Source organism: Drosophila arizonae, chromosome 5 (assembly GCF_054131065.1).
Source record: "Drosophila arizonae isolate 15081-1271.41 chromosome 5, UAZ_ARI_1.0, whole genome shotgun sequence".
Lineage (NCBI taxonomy): Eukaryota > Metazoa > Arthropoda > Insecta > Diptera > Drosophilidae > Drosophila > Drosophila arizonae.
Window position 1 is genome coordinate 5,394,712 of NC_142925.1, and position 17,215 is coordinate 5,411,926.

Below are 17,215 nucleotides of genomic sequence, written 5' to 3' on the forward strand. Positions count from 1 at the left end.
ACAAAAGCAAAAGTGTAAAAAAAAAATAAGAGAAACAACAAACGAACTTACCCAGTTACTTCTTTTATTTTCGCTTCTCTCTTCTTCCATTTTTTTTTTTTTTGTATTATTATTTTTATTTTAATTAGCAAGGACCTCGACGCTAGCCAGTTGCGCATTTGCTGTAATGTACATGGAAAAGGATAAAATATTTGCGATTAGCTTTTGACAACGTTTGTTTGAGTGTGTGCATAAAGAGGTGTTTATGTGTGTCGGTGTGTGAGTGTGCTTTAAAGTGTGCCAAACAGGTTGCGCCTGGCTGCGCTTTAAAGTGGGCATAGAAGCTGAGTTGGGGTTGAGTGAGGTGTGGGCGTGGCTGCTCTGCCGTTGACAAAAATCTTTTGTGGTTGCCTCTAATTAAAAAGCGACGCGCTTTGGTGAGTAAGCAAGAGAGAGAGAGAGAGAGAGAGAGAGAGAGGGAGAGAGAGAGAGGGAGCGAGAAAGGCAGATTGTGTGGGCTGCAGCAGCAGGCGCAGCAGTCTTTGCCTTGCCTCAATGAAGCGTACTATAGAAAAAAGCAACAGCAAAAACTATTGCATACTTTTGCGCGCAGCGCATATTTCGCCACGGCATAATTAATTAAAAATATCTGACATGCAATAATAAATTTTCGCCCAGTCCACGTGTATGTGTGTGTGTGTGTGCCTCTGTGTCTATGTATTTCTGCATCTACCTTGCAACCAATCTGTGCCACTCGCTCACTTAGTCTCTCCGTCGCTTCTAGTTCGTGTTAAATGCCCCAAAGTGCAAAAGTTTTAAATAAATGAATATGGGTGTATGTGTCTTTGTGTGTGTGTGTGTGTGAAAGCCAAGGCAAAAACATAACTGACATCATTAGCAAACTTTAATACACTTTGCGCCCAGCGGCAGGCACTCAGGCAAAAATAAATAAACCAAACGAAATGAAACCGAACTAAAACCAAATGAAATGAAATAAAAGGAAAAATGTGTGCTTAAACAATATACAATGAAACAATATATACATGTACATATATATATATATATAAATATATGCATATGTATATATATGCTCTCTAGATGCAGGCGAATGTTTGCCATACAGCAAACTTCTGGCTAAACAGCATTTTGCAACACTGCTCATTCACAAGTTTCTATTAACAAAGTTTGCAAAATTCTATTAAAATTTTGTTCGTCTTGTTAAAAAGTACGAATGTATTGGCTTTAATATTTGACATTGTATTTGAGCATTTGTCAACACTAATAAAGCTAACTTCAAGCTGCTCATCTAAATTAAATTTTTAGCAAATTAGTAGCTAGGTAACTTTTAACTATATATAGTCTCTTACAGTTTGTTAAACTTTATTCGAGCTCCTTACTCAGTTCATTTAAATTATATATTTAATGACATTAACCAACACTAAATTAAGCTAAATTATTTACATAGTGCATATAAAGTTCATATAAAATTAGCTAGCAATTACTTTTATCAAAATGTTTACCCAACACTCACATTTTTCTTAGCTCTATAGAGTCTTTTGCAACACTAACAACACACTTGATAGTCACTTTTTTGCCCATATTAATTTAATTTAATTTTTATTTTCATGTGCAAAAATTGATGTGGAAAACAATTTAAACTTTGCACATTTGTTTCAAATATGCAGTCCGCTCTGCGCCCAACTCAAAAGTGGGCTTATGCAAAAGCAAAGCCGGAGCATTGGCCAAGTGGCTTAGATTTGAATGCCACAAGCAGAGATAGATAGAGAGAAAGAGAGAGAGAGAGAGAGAGCGAGCCACAAACAAGTCGAGTTCGAGCTGGAGTCGAGTCCATGACAAAGTTTGTGCGCCAGTTGAAGGTGGCAAGAACTATGTGGGATTAGACAATTTGTATGCCAAGCGCTGTGGGTCGCGGCATGTGGTTGTGTGGTTATAACTCCAAGCGAACCACCACCAACACCAACAGCCAGTCAGCTATCCAGCCATCCAGCCAACCAACCAACAGCACCACCGTCCGCATTAAGCCACAACTGATGTTTACATTTTTAACTAAGGCAAGGCAAGCCAAGGCAAAAGTTTGTCCTGACGCAGAGACAAGGTCCTGTGCCTGTGCCTTTTTCACGTTTCGGCATAAAATTTAATGCATATAATATTGGCTAATGATGTTTACAATGCGCGCGGGCTTAGGCGGGCATTAAAATTGTCGAGCCAGTGCCACTCGTGCCACCTGCTGCTGGTGCTGCTGCTGTTGCTGCTGCTGCGCCCAGACTTTTCTACCTCAGCCACAAAAAAAAGCTCACTGAGTCATTTCTCGATTTCCCTGGGCTGATGCTGATGTAACCGAGTTGGCAATTAAGACAACTGTATGCTCAATATGCCAGAGCCCAGTTGTTAGTTAATTGAAAGCGACGACCAGCCGAGGGCAAACAATTTATAAAAACAGTGCTGTGTAACATTAAACTGCTGAGCAGTGTTGTGTAACTGCTTGGCATGTTTAGTTTTATACACTTGATGACTGCAGAGACTCAATTTGCGAACTAATGCGATGAGAATTCTGTGTAGTGTTGTATAACTACACATTTTTTCATTAAATTGGTTCATACCAATGTTGTTTAACGTCTGACAATATTCGTGTAGGCTTATCAATTCAACTACTTGTGCTTGAGGAGCCTTTTACAAGTTAGTTCAGTTGCTACAGCTCACAAAAGTGTCATTAGCATGATTTTTGGGCACTTGCAGTGTTGGCAAACGCGTAAATTAGCTTTTTGCCGTTCACTGCGTTGCACTGGGCAAACAAGCGAAACAATTTCAAACTCATTAAAAATTGATTGACATACACACGCACCCACACACACACACACACACACACACACCGTGGGAGTGAGAGAGAGTTGTTTGAGCTGCAGTTACAACACCTAGGCAATGAAATCTGTTGTGGGCGAAATTCTAATTGGATATTTTATGGCCAACACTTTTGACGACTCGGCAGGCAACAAAACTGTGTGTCCCAATGGGAGCAATTCCGCTGCATGTTGAATGACGTTCCAGGTTGATTTTGTAACAACATCAACAGCAACAACAACAACACCAACCATCACAAACAACAGCTCACATATGTCAACATCAACATGGTAACTCCCTTCGAAAAGGACAACGGCACATAATTAAATGACACCAAGGACCTTTCTGCTGCAACCCCTTCACACACACGCACACACACACACACATAGTTGATGAGCCGTTGTCAGCTAATGAGCCTGAATGAATACTCACCGTATGTGTGTGTGTGTATATGTAACTGGGTTAATGTGCAACTACAATGCCCAGGCACAATTTTCATAAATACATAAATACACAATGCCCTTGATATGCTGCTATTTTGTCAACATATTGTTGGCTCACAAATTGCAATTAATAAACCAATCAGCTGCGCTGAAGAATTTGCCACTGATGAGGCACCAAATTTGGATTTCCCAGACAACATCTGGCTGACCCTAATGACAGGAAATTGTGCGGTCACAAAACTCAACCAGATGCAATTGCAGCCGCAAAAACAAATCATGATAACCACAAAAGCCATCAAGCAATCGCACACACGGAGTGTGAGAGAGAGAGAGAGAGAGAGAGAGAGAGAGAGAGAGAGAGAGAGAGAGAGAGAGAGAGAGAGAGAGAGAGAGACAGATAGTGAGCAAGTCCCGTTTAATTTGGGCTAAAATCACAAGCTGTTGGCTACACAATTTGCATAATTGAATATTAAAATAAAGTGCAATAAACAAACATTTATGTAGGCAACTTCAGCTAACTGAAGTTTTGTGCTAAACAAAATAAAATTATATCAAAAGCTTCTCTCTGATATGTGTTGATGTCCAAGTTGGCAGTTCAATTAAATGAAGCACAAAATCATAAAGACAAACTTGATAGAATTTAGTTTTGGCAATCGCAAAAGCCAATTAACTTGATACAACTTTATTGCATACCACGATTGGCTTATTTTTAGACATTTGCCAACACTGATCCTAAAATAATAGAATTATTATTATTTGCATGCAATAAACATTTTGAACCATAAAATTTAGAAATATTTATGGCCAGTTATTGCCAATTGTTTGGATTGTTGCCAAGTCAGCTAAGACTTTTATTTGTTTTGCAGCACTAGAAGATGAGCCAGATAGTACTAAATCTCGTAAATGCATGATTTATATATTTTAGTAAATAATATTCTATAAGAAGAGTGATTATATTGATCTTATAGTATTTTTTAGTTCTTATAAAATGTGGTCATAATTAATATTCATATTTTGCAACACTAGATTGATAGTATTGTACAGCACTACTCAAATTTGCTAATATTTCCACATTATGTAAGCAATAATTATTAAATTAGGCTTTCCCTACTTTTATTTTATAAATATTTAAAAAAAAAATAATGTTATGTAAGCAATAATTATTAAATCAGGCTTTCTCTACTTTTATTTCATAAATATTAAAAAAAATTAATTTTCAATTTGATCATTTACCAACACTGATAAGCAATGCCCTCATCTGCAGATATATCACAATACTTAACGTCCATATCTCAACTAGGTTTTTTTTTTTCAACATATCCCATGCTTTTTCCCTTCTCTGTTCTTTTTTTCTCCCCTTCTTTCAGTCCGTCACGCTGGCCACAACTCGTCAAGATTAATCTGATGCCCAAGTGGCACTTGCAGCCAGTGTCATTTGGGTGCTTTATCGAATGTGCAGCAATTAATGCATGCTTCAAGTGAAAGAGATTCATCTCGCAAGTGAAGCCATGTTGAAGCCAGACAATTGCAACATCCATCTTCTGCAGGCATTTGTCTCTTTCACGCACACACACACACACACATGCGACAAGGATATAGGATATGGGTCGATGGAGAGATGGGGAGATGGACACGGTCAGGACATGGACATGCATATGGCGGTTGGCCTTTTGTCACTGCGTGAAAGACAACAAACACATTTACTAAATTAAAATTGAATTTATAGCGCACTAAATGCAGCGCCTGCATATATATCCTGCGCACAAATTGCCCTTTGTGTGTCTGTTTGTGTGTGAGTGTGTGTGTGTCCTGGCTGCCAGCCACGCCCCCTTGGCCCGGTTTGTTTGTGCGCGTTTGGTTAGTTTGCTTAATCTTTGACAAGCAGCCCAAAGGTCGTCGCCTCGCATCCAGCCCAGGCAATCAGTGCGACTGCAGCAAGGACACAATCACACACACTCCCACTCACACATATATCACGCCCGTGTGTGGGTGTATGCGTGTGCATTTGCAGTTGGGCGTCTGTTTGACTAATTAATTATATCATTAAAATGCGCACAGCACAATTTTGCACCTTTTTTGTTGTGTACGAGGGCGGGGGGAGAGGCTTTGTGGCGCGCTACTTGCATAAAAAATGCAAAAGAATTTATCAGCCGCATGTTTCGTATCTTGGCCAAAAGCGTTGCCAAAAACGAGCGCCAGCCAAGAAAATAAATTGGTAATTTGATGCGGCAGCAGGCGACGGCTGAGGCTCGTTTAATGAAAGCAGCCTGGTGCCACGCCCCCCCTGCTTAGGCGGGGCACATGTAAACTGGCAATTGGGCAAATCTCTTGGCTGGCAAAACAACGGGGCCACAAAAGTTGTTGCCGTAACGGTGACATAATGAATAGGATTTTGCCTCTTTGCGGGCACAATAACAACAAGGAGGGGGCGGCGGCGGGGGCGCACTGCAATTTGAGGGCAAGGATATGCAAAGGATATGCAAGCCATGAAACAGATGTTGCAGCTCTGTTGAAAAGCAGCCAATTTGGTGCACACACAGCAAAACGACGACGACGACGACGACGATGGCAACGGCGGCGACGATAGACATGGCAAAGTGACAAAAATTTAATATGGAACCGCACAGCCACCACCACACACACACAGACACACTCACATGCACACTGAGTCGCACACGAGCAAAAGAAATGCGCGCAAAATAAACGGCAAAATAATCGCGCACAATGCATTGGCAATGAGCCAAGGCAAGGGGCTATACGAGTGTGTATGTATGTGTGTGTGTGTGTGTGTGTGCATACATCAGTGTATGTGTGTATGTGTGTATGTGTGGGGACAAAGTTTGTGCTTGCTATCGATGAAATTGTGGACACTGAACAGTGGACGATGGCAGAGCTAAAGTGAGCGACTCGCAATAGTTGGAGAAGGCGAAGGCAGCGCGATAAAGCGAACGTGGCAGGTGGGCAGCTCTGTGGGCGTGTCTGGTGGCTGGCAGGTGCCACGTTGCACTTGTAAAAATTAATCAGCCATGCGACCGAGCAAACAAAATGCATTTATTGCCAATATTGTGCTGCAATTGCAGAACAATTTTAAAGTCCTTTAAAAGGACACACATACCTACTCACACTCACACACTCGGAAGGTAAAAAAAACACTTTCAATTACAGGGTGTCAAAGATCGAGAGCAAACACAAATAAAAGGGGGCGTGCAGCTAGTTGCAAGCCCTGCAAACATTTCAATTTGCCTGGCGACAGGCGCCGCACAAAAGCCAAACAACAAACCCCGAAAAGCGCATGAAAGCCCCGCTCCGGAAAAAAGTGCGAGCAGAGCAACGCAATGGAGCGTGGGGCAGAGGGGTGGCGGGGAATGTCGAAAAAGCTGCAACGAAAATGCTCCACAAATCGGACAAATGGCGCACACAAAAACGCCGTTTCATATCCGGTGCGAGGCGGAAGTGGGCATGGTCACGGGGCACCAGGCAACGAGCACCGGGCCCAGCTACTTCTCTTTGCCATCGAAAGCCTGACTCTGTCATGGCCAATGGGATTAGAAACATCCCAGTGTCCCAGCTGTCGCAGCTTCTCAGCTTCACAATGCTCTGCAGCTCTCGGCTCTCCACATACTCTCAGTGTCCGCTTCGAAGGACTTGGCGCAACTCTCACGCGACGCTCAACTATCGCATATGACATAAATATTTAATAAATATTTATGTGTATACATACACATATACAGAAATATTTATATGTGACATTTATGAACAATACAATTGCAGTTTTATTTGTATTAAATATAGATTTAATTTTGCCTCTCTTTTTTTTACAATCATATAAACGGATTTTTTAAAGGTAATATTTATTTATCACATAATGCGAAATATCTGCTTATTTTAATATTAAACTGAGCAATTTATAAACTTTAGCAGGTCATAAAAAATGTATCAAATGCTGAAATATCAAATTTAATAAATTCAATTTTCATTTTAAATTGCAAATAAAAATTCACATTTAATTAAATGTAAAACAAACATTTTGCCTGTGATAAAAAATGTATTAAATTTGCCACATTTGAGGATTATTATACTATGAAATAACTATAATTGATATGTAATTGACCATAAAAATATGGCAATACAATCAATATACTACTATTCATTTATTGACGTTTGTAATTATAAACTAATTGATTTTATCTTTCTATATCTCTCTCATATTATGTTCCTTCTTTTTTCTATTTCTGTCTCTCAAGCTTCTTAATGTTTTCTTTATCTCTCGGTTTCCCTCGCTAACACTCATTTGAACCTTTTGTCTCGCTCCCTCTCTTTTCTTTTCTCTCTCTCTCTCTTTCTGTCTCTAAGCGGTTTTATCTTTGCCCTTATTTCTGATAGTCTATCAACATTTCATTCTGCTTTCATCTCTGTCTCTCTCTCTCTCTCTCTCTCTCTCTCTCTCTGTCTTTCTTTCAAACAGCTTTAATTTAGCATACAATTTCTTCTTTTGTGTTAACCAAATCACGCGCTCATCTTTATGGCAGTTGATTTGACTTTTGTTGAGTTTTGGCTAGCTGCTTGGCATGCTAAGCGCCAATATTTGGTTATATGCTCAGGTGTTCGTATCGTGCTATCAAAATCTATGCAACCAGCACAAATACTGCACACACAGTCGAGCAATAACAACACTAAAAGAAAACAACAATAACAACAAAACTGAAACAATAGCAACAACAATGCGGGCTGCCACAGCCCAGAGACTGAGCAAAGCTATCAAAATAACAAAATCGAAAAGCGTTCACCGCACTTTTGCTATATTGTTTTGTTTTGGGCCATGTGGTTGTGGCTTGTGTAGCTGTAGCACTAACTGCAGCACCAACTGTGTGACGAGGCCGATATTATGGCCACATAGTCAACAAACAACAGCCTGCAAACATGGCACAACAAATAGTATGACTACAACAACAACAACAACAGCAGCAGCAGCAACATGCATATGAAGAACGCGGCTCAAAATCAAATACATTTTGCGGCTTCGATGGGGATTTCGACTGTTCGCCCGTTCGCCTGTTCGCCTTTACCAACACTCATTTAATTGCAAATGTTGTGCCGTTTAAAGCTGTGCGCAGTCAGCTTTTTTTGCTCCGTCCGTTTCTGGCTGGTCGAGTTTTTTGATTTACTACCGAAAATAAATATATGAATAACGGCCGAGTGCGATATGTGTTTTCATGTTATATACCCTGTTACCCTGTAATTGATAGCGCGATGAGAACGAAAGGGAGAGAGAGATAGAGGGCATATGAGTGACGAGCAATGTGGAATATAATTTGGTATTCTATTAATATATAACATATTGGAGTGCGTATATTTCTGGCGGTCCATCTGTCTGCAGTAATTTTAAATATATACTACTATTTCTAACGGACGCATCATATCGGGAAATACTAGAACTTTCTCAATTAAAAAAAAATACAAAAAAAAACTAGACTCTTCTAGTTTTGCTCAACTTGAACTCTTTTATAAGTGGAACAGCAAAACATGAAGACTCTAATTATAAACTAAGCATTGGATAAACCATGTGTTCTTCTATAGACTCCATAGACACTCCCACCCGTTCAGCTAAATCGAATAACATTAATTTCATAATGAAAATATTTTTACCTAAAATATATATATAAAAATAATTTTTATTAATTCCCTCTAATTTAGTAAAATTTTGGTCTAATTATCAAACCAAGAACAAAGTTAAATATTATTAACTAAAAACTCAAAGGAATACAAAATTTCCAACTAAAGTCTATCATGGGAAAAAGAGCAAACATATTATCTTCCATTCTCTCTCCCCACTCTTCAATAATAGTTATCTAAAAAAAGTTCATGAGCTCCCACTCACTACACAGAGCTCATTCTTATCTCAGAACCAATTCAAGTTCCCCTTTCCCTCCCCCCCCTTTGACTTACTACTCACTTCCAATTCAACAACAACAGGGCATCTGTTGGCTTAACATCATGCTCAATGCCATCTGAGCTTCTTGTTCTGTCGATTATTGTTTAGTTTTGTTTCGTTTTATTTGGCATATTGAAACAATATTTTATAAAAATTTCTTGCGCAGCTGGCGTATCGCAATTTTGATGGATTTATTCATGCAGAAAATTGCATTAAAATTCACGTTTGCGTATCGGCCAATGCGTTTTTGGCGTTTATGGCCAACATAACATAACAATGGCTATAAAAACCCACAAAAACGATGCAATTAAACAAGACCAAAAAAAATATATATATGTGAAAAGGGTACGAAATGCAGCTGAGGCGTTAATTCGATTGTGGTCATGCATATATGTGGATAAAATATACATGAAATTCATATAAAATATAAATGCAGGCAGCACACACACACACACACAGGCACCCAAAGTAAGCTGGCGCCCTCTGTGGGCAGGTGCCAGAGGCTTGTGCAAACATTTTAATTAGCAACTAGAAGAAGTTTTAATTGAATCGAGATGCAGCCAAAGATATATGCTTGTTACGATTATACGGGTTTATTGGACATAGCCCAAACACATTGAGAAAAAAAAGGAAACAAAGGGCACAAAATTTCAGCAGACAAATTATTGGCGACAAAGAGAACACGTGCACATATATACGTATATATATATATCTAACTGTATATATATATATAATTATAAATGTAGTTATTGGTTGACTTGCATGCCACAAACGGCTACCAGTAGATCAGCAGCAAATAGAATGGCCCCAAGCTGAACAGCATTAGAGCCAGCAGCAGGACAAAGGTCAAACGCCAGCTCTGCAGAGTATTACGTGGTTGGTAATCATTGAGCTAGACAACAACATGAATGACTTTAACTTACGCCCTTGCTGACCGTGCTGTGCTGCAACGCATTGGGGCATGCCTCGAGACTGCGACGACAGAGCGGACAACGTTTCGCCTGCCAGTTGCGTGCCTCACGATAGAGCGACAAGCAGCTGCGACAAAAATAATGTTTACAATGCAGCTGTACAGGATCGTGAATGGGATCGAGGCAAAAGGCGCACAGATCATCCAAGTCCATGTTGTTGTTGTTGTGGCTGTTGCTGTAGTCCGTTCGCTGTTTCATGTTAATTTATAATTTTATGTAAATTTCGAGTGTGTTGAAAAAATGGATGTATAAATATATTATGTCTGTGTGACAAATAAATACTAAATATGAGACATTAAAAAAAAATAATAATAATAACAAATTCAAACTATATATATTCCCGTCTCATTCTCTAGTTTATGCTTGGCCCCTTAACAATTTTAATTAAAAATAAAATCCTAATGCCATAAATTGTGCACACCCACACACCCGCACACACACATACACCTTGTCGCTAAACGATGTCGTTGTCCTCGAGAAACTTGCAATAAAATTTAATTATATCAACGCCGGCTTAACTCAAGCGGCAAGCATCGAATGCAATTAGTAGTAGCCTTGTACAACTCAATTAGACAGTTCCCGAGGTGGTCGGGGCGCTGAGTCTTTCGCTTAGCCTGGGCTAAGACTAAGGCGAGACGGCGCTGTGTAAAAAGACAGCGCTTTGCACTTTGGGAGACAGCGAACCGCAGTGCAGACGCGTTATAAATCGAACTTAACAACTACTTGTGTTTTTTTCTTCTTCTTCTTCTTCTTTTTTTCGTGTTTTGGGACGTAGGCGTGGACGTGGGTGGGGGCGGGGGCGGGGCAGTGACAGTAAAGGACAAGCATTTTAATTAAGTTCAAATTGTGTAAGTCTGTCTGGCAGGCGCTAAAAGTCGCATCATTTCTTACACACACACACATAGTGAGAGAGAGAGACGCACACACACATACGCCTCGTTAACAAGGCTGACAAATTGAATCTGTGACGTCAGCTGTCTGCTGCTTTGTAATTTTCACAGGATACTCTCTCGCTCTATCCACTTATTATTAGCGCCTCAAACTGGCCAATTAGGTTGGGCCATGCACCACTTGATTTGCATTCGCAACTTGATTATAAAAGTTGCAACAGCAAACCACCCAAGCCACCCAAACCACCCACTCAATTCAACTTGATTGTTTATTGTTTGGCTTGAGTAAACATTTCTTTTTCATTGGATTTTCCATTTATTTTTTCTATTTTTGTAATTGTTGATTGGCTGCAAAAGTTTTGCGCCTTTTGTTGTTGCTGAAAAATGTTCAAGTTAAATTAATTTTGAGCCGAGTTGCTTTAATTATGCTGCTAAATGGCCAAGCAAATTGTTCAAAAACACATTTCACGCGCTCTTAGCGCTCGTTTTCCACTTCTCACGATTTACAAGCAGCAGCTCTCTCGAATTCTCAATTCTCAATTCGCAGTTGTCAGTTTTGGCTTCTGCTTGGTTCAACTTTGCACACAGCTCAAAAGATAAACAACATCAATCTGTAAGTTTGCCGCTGCCAAAAAGTTAAGCCTGCACAAACTTTGTATAGATAGATATGTATACTATGTATATATATATATATGTATATATATATAATCGAGTTCAGGTTAACTATGCCCAAAGTGTTTTTCAATTATTTACTTTTGGAATTAGCCCAGTCAACAAAGTCTAACAGTCTATCAAAAATCTTTCAAGCTGACTGCAATGTAGATTGTTAAAATTTGCTAATTGGGATTATTTTTTTTGTAAGACATGACGTATACTTAATATAATAGAGTTGTTAGTTTACTATATTCATTTTGAATGCTGGCTTGTCTACATTACAATAATCTTTATATACTGTGAGTCTAATGACTTTGTAATCTCTTTTGAGCCGCATTCTAAGCCCACTCTCCAATTGAATTTTCAGTACTTTAGCTCGCAATAATCGTCATTATTTACTTAATATCAATTTGCCTAATAACTCATTAACCCACACAGCTTTAGTTGTTTGCATAAAAATAAGCTCTTGATTTCATTTTATATAGGATTAAAACATTTAAGCAGCTGCTTATAGCCTGATACCCAATTTATGTTATTTAGTTGTGCATAAATTAAATATTTAATAGACATTTGAGAGCTAATAAGTGGAAAAACATTATTTAATGCAGATGCTAACTGATTAAAATATGGTCAATCATTAGCTTTTTGTTTAAATATTTATATTTATATGTTTTGCTAACTAACTAAATTAATACCGATTAATATATATATAATATATAAGACTTTAGAACTATTTATATATAAAAATAGCTTTCCTTTTATCTATCTATTTAAATCTTCTCCATCTACTTGAACAAACACTGATTTGTCTGATTATTAGCAATTCATCTACTTATATTATCTACCTCTATTATCAATATAATAACAACAAACTCAATTCCATATAAATTTTCAACTTTTTCAATAATATTTTACGTTAATCTGCCAGCTTAAAGATCCGCTCTTAAGGCTATAGTAAATGTCATGTAGTACGTTACATTCCGACATTTCCGGCTGCGCTGCGGGCACGCTAGATGGCGCTGCTGTGCCGCTAATGAGCTTTGTAACCGGACACGCTGGCGTTGTCCTCATTTATGCTAAGCTTTTGGTGCATTTATACCAAACAGTAGCAGCTAGGATAACAAGGATGCCAAGAACAACAACAACAATAGAGGCAACAACATCTAGAGTCGACCGCAACTGTATCGTGTGCTTAATGGGTTAACGTGACGCTAAATGAATCATGCCCAGCAGCTAGCGGCATTAGTGGGTTAATATTTCAAAGCGGAACGAATGCGGGGAGCAGGTGGGGTGGCGCCGAGGCCGGAAGTGGAAATGGAAACAGCAACGGAAGGGGAAAAGGGAGCTACAGCAGCAGTAACAGCAACAGCGGCAGCAGCAGCAGGCAAAGGAAACTGCCAGCGGATGCGCCTGGCCAGATTTTGTAGCGCACAAATTCTATGCAAAAGACAATGTTATCATTTACAGGGTGTCTAATTAAATGAGTGAAGCTGACTGTGGCCGAGCAGGAGGCGGGCGCCGTTAACAAGCTCTAGCTGTAGTTGTAGCTGTAATACTTCATTTCTATTTCCATTTAAGTTTATTTAGTAATTAGCCTAAACCCAGTTACTGTGCAGCTGATTTGCTGATGCTAAATGCATAACTAATTAGCAAAAGCAAAATTCGTGCAAATTATGTGCAAATTATATGAGAAATGTTGTTAATGTTCACTCTGATGCCTGAAGGCCTTTCACTGCCAGTACGTACTGTACGAGTATGCGGAATGGCCCTAGAAAGTCCACTTTATGCTGGCATTGAGTGGGTTGCTCTGACGGCCCGCACAGCGGCTCACAAGCATCGCATCACATGAAAGATGAAGAACGAGAAGAAGAAGAAGCAAAGCAGAAGCAGAAGCAGAAGCTTTTGCTAAATGCAGACAATGGCATAAAAGGCGCCCGTCTTTCGACATGTGCGGAGCAGGGCCTTCACCCACTTTCCACTTTCCACAGCTGCAGTTCACTTGAATGCACTCTCAAAACAGAACAGGGTGTGGGTGCGAGTGTGTATGTGGGTGTGTGTATGGGCGTGGCAGCTGTGGCACGTGTGCTCAAGGTGTATGTGCGCGCGAGTGCAGTTGTAATTCAGCTAAATGCACTCAGCCAGGGCAACGGGGTCCATTGTGCTGCTGCCTGCTGGCTTCTCTATGTTGCATGTTGAGCGTTGCACGTTGCGGTTGCACCTTGTAATTGAAAAGTAGGTTGTACATTTGGCAGCATTGTCTAGCAATGTCTGCCTGTGCACATCGACCCACATTTCGTTGTCGTTGTTGTTGCTGTTGTTGTTGTTGGCCATAAATCAGGACTGTGCAGCACTTCTTTGCAACTAATTTGTCAGCTGATTCGCCGGTGTGGCAAGCACACACACTCAAGCACATCTGCATTAATAGCCTAAGCAATTTGTTTAGACCATAATAAATTAAACCAACATTTTTGCTTGGCTGCCGTTGCCTACAACAAGTTTGCATTGCGCACTCGAGCGTAAAGCCTGTGATATCCTTAGAGTTTGACAATTGAATTTCAACATTTCACTGCCTCTCTCCCCTCTCCCTCACGCTTTCTCTCTGTCTCAAATACATTTTGCCAATAGGCACATAAAAGATTTGTTGACAACGGCAACAGCATCCGGCAGCAGCCAGCCCAAAAAGGATGCGCCAGGCGAAACTATGCAAATGACATGGCTGGGCCAAAAACTTTGAGCTGTCCCCGCAAGGACAACGCAACAGCAGCAGCAGCAGCAGCACCGTTCGTTGCCTGAAACTTTACATTAGATTTTTTGTCTCTCTTACTCCGATTTATTTATTTTTTTATTCAAACAATATCTGAATAATTTCATCCCAATGTCCTATTATGCAAAGTAAAACGATTTGCGATTGCTTTAAATGATAAGCAATATGTTCGATGCTCTGGCGGCAAATTTGCCGAAATTTTCCCATACACAAACGGGAAAATCACGAATGTCAAAGCAAAAGGCATTGAACTGTGTGAGCAGAGTTTGTAAGCTATTAAATTAGCTATGAATAAATAGCTTGTTTACATTCTGATAAATTGTTTGGCATCCTAACAGTTCATTTAAACAATTTCGACAATCTGGCAACGCCCACAAATATATACTTTGCACACTTCAGTTAACTAACTGAACGTCTAACATCTAAATTTAGATTTAAATGCCTGAAGGGAGATTCTTACTACATTTACAAATATCTTCCTGTTTCTTGTTTAGTCAGCTGGAGACTCAATTTGTTTAACTTTATGTTAAATTTTACAATGAATTTTGCATCCTTATCTTATATATATGAATAGCTCAAGGTGTATATAAATACACTTGATATTTATTATAAAATTAAAATTTATATTAAAATTAAAAAAAAATTAAATACTTGACAAGTTTTACTTTCAAAGCCTATTTATTCTCTCGCTAAATTTTCCGTTAAAAAAAAAAACTGTTGTTAACCACTATTCTTCCTAGTTTATGTAAATATATTTCAAATTATTTGCAAACAAAGAGAAATTATATAATTTCTGTTTTACATTTTCAATTTCAAGCAATTCTTTTTCCTGATTGTTTTCTAAAATTATGAATTTCCAGTTGTATTTTCGTTTTGTTTTTCAATTTCATAAAGCTTTTCGAGTTGACGACGCCTCACTTAAAACTCAAAACTTAAATCATAAAACAAAAAGTCCGAAACTGACTGAAAACACTTTTGTAGCAACAGCAGCGGCAGCCGCCGCATTCAAGGCGCCAGGATAGTCGCGACGAAAGGACACGAAATTCTCTCCGTCTTCTCCATTTGCCGTTTGCCCTTGCTGAGGCAAGCTATTCAGCCAGAGTTCTATGCATTAATTCCTACCTTTTATAATGCAAAAATGAAAGAAATAAGGTGCACTTACGAATATACCCGAAAAAAAAACACAAAAACAACAAAAAATTTTTAGTAAAAAGCTGACAAGGACCCCAAGCTAAAGGAGACACAGATGAAAGACAGAGAGAGCAGGCGAGCTACAGCATAAAGCAAAGCAAATTCCAAGCATGCCGCAACAACTACGTTGAGTACTCGCACTCAACAAGCTCCACGACGTCAACGACGACGACGACGCCGTCAAGAGCAGCAAACCCGAAAAAAAAAAACAAAAATTATACGAAAATGTAGTATAGTGTAGTGTATAGTGTACAGCGCTTTTGAGGCTCGTCTCGGCACAAGAAACAACAACGACAACAGCAACAACAAAAACAAAAGCTGCAACATTTTGTTAAAGTTGCGCAACAACATTTTTTGGGCGTTTTTGCAGCTTCGACTAATTGTGGCAAATGTGGGCGTGGCAGCTCTATATAAGTTGAAGCGCATGCAGCGTGAATTACTTAACTTTGCTTACAGTTGCTTATAAAATGGAGTGGCGCTCGCTTGCTAGCTGCCACTGTCGAGGCTGCCACTGGCCAAGTAGCAGTTGCGAATACAATTGCCATTGCACTTGAGCGGTAAGCCAAGTTTACTTTATTATGGTGCGCTGCCAGGGAGAAGGATATTTAAGAGGGAATGTTAGCTACTCCTGCTACCGCTGCTGCTACACCTGCTGCTGCTGCTACTTGGCTTGCATATAAAACCTTTGCAACGGCAGCTGGCAGCCCAACGTTCTTCTGCTGGCTTATTCGCTTTGATAATGCCAAAGTTCTGCAGCTCTTCCTGTTGCCTGCGTGCACAAAATAAAGTAAATTGAAAATAAATAAAGGTAAATGATGTGCTAATAAGTAAGCTTTGTTACTTAGCTTTAAGACGCTGCTCTGCTGTTTTGATAAAGCGTGAAGTGTCTGCCTTGGATATGCTGCACTATGTTCACACGTTCCACTACACCCCACCGACTCAATTGTGAACTGCATTCCGAGTCGTATATTTGCAATCATAACACACACTGACAGCCAGCTCCATCATCGTGGCCTTAAGAGCGCTGCAGTGAAATGCAATTTATATTGCCAACATGGCAGGACACTCCACGACTGAGTGCCATAAGCAAAGCAAACAACTCAACGGCATACAAAGAGAGAGAGGAAGAGGGAGAGAGAGAGAGAGGCAAATAGACTGAGTGTGAGGCAATGGGATTGCCTTGAGCTATACTCCACATAAATGCAAAATTAGTTTAATCTCTTATCAGGCAAAAGCTCAATTTATGGCCGCACTTTGCATTTTGATGCCATTTAAATTATTGTGCATCAATATCTAATATATTAATGCCTATATATTAGGCATGTGCAAAGCACATCACATAACTGCCAATTGATTTACCGCCATCAATGACATTTATATGTATGTATATGTGCAAGCATTTCCAAAGGCTCTAATTGAATTGAATTTGGCATCCTTTGACTACTGTGGGCTATACAGATAAATATATGTATATGCATGTAATAGCATATAATACAAATATATATTTAGAAACAGCTGTAGAGCTTAAGAGT

The 17,215-nt window shown here is 39.5% G+C and overlaps 2 protein-coding genes across 3 annotated transcripts in view; both read right to left on the reverse strand.

Moving 5' to 3' along the window:
- Nucleotides 1-17,215, reverse strand: part of LOC108617584 (gamma-butyrobetaine dioxygenase) — a 59,346-nt gene that overhangs the window by 14,979 nt on the left and 27,152 nt on the right. For both annotated transcript variants that reach the window (XM_089472141.1, XM_018013407.2), the window contains one exon: nt 52-161. The gene's annotated coding sequence lies outside the window, so the exon portion shown is untranslated. The remainder of the gene's footprint in view (nt 1-51; nt 162-17,215) is intronic.
- LOC108614856 (E3 ubiquitin-protein ligase RNFT1) lies at nt 9,783-12,325 on the reverse strand. The gene is made up of 2 exons (XM_018009077.2): nt 10,137-12,325; nt 9,783-10,072 (listed from the first exon to the last, which is right to left on the reverse strand). The coding sequence occupies exons 1-2, from the start codon at nt 10,380-10,382 to the stop codon at nt 9,989-9,991; spliced, it is 330 nt and encodes a 109-aa protein (XP_017864566.1). The 5' UTR covers nt 10,383-12,325; the 3' UTR covers nt 9,783-9,988.

What these genes read in the sequence shown, in the direction of transcription:
- LOC108614856 (XM_018009077.2), bottom strand. Translation starts at nt 10,382, where the DNA reads ATGAAACAGCGAACGGACTACAGCAACAGCCACAACAACAACAACATG. An exon ending in ACAGCACGGTCAGCAAGGGC is followed by an intron (nt 10,073 to 10,136) that starts GTAAGTTAAAGT and finishes AATACTCTGCAG; the next exon opens with AGCTGGCGTTTGACCTTTGT.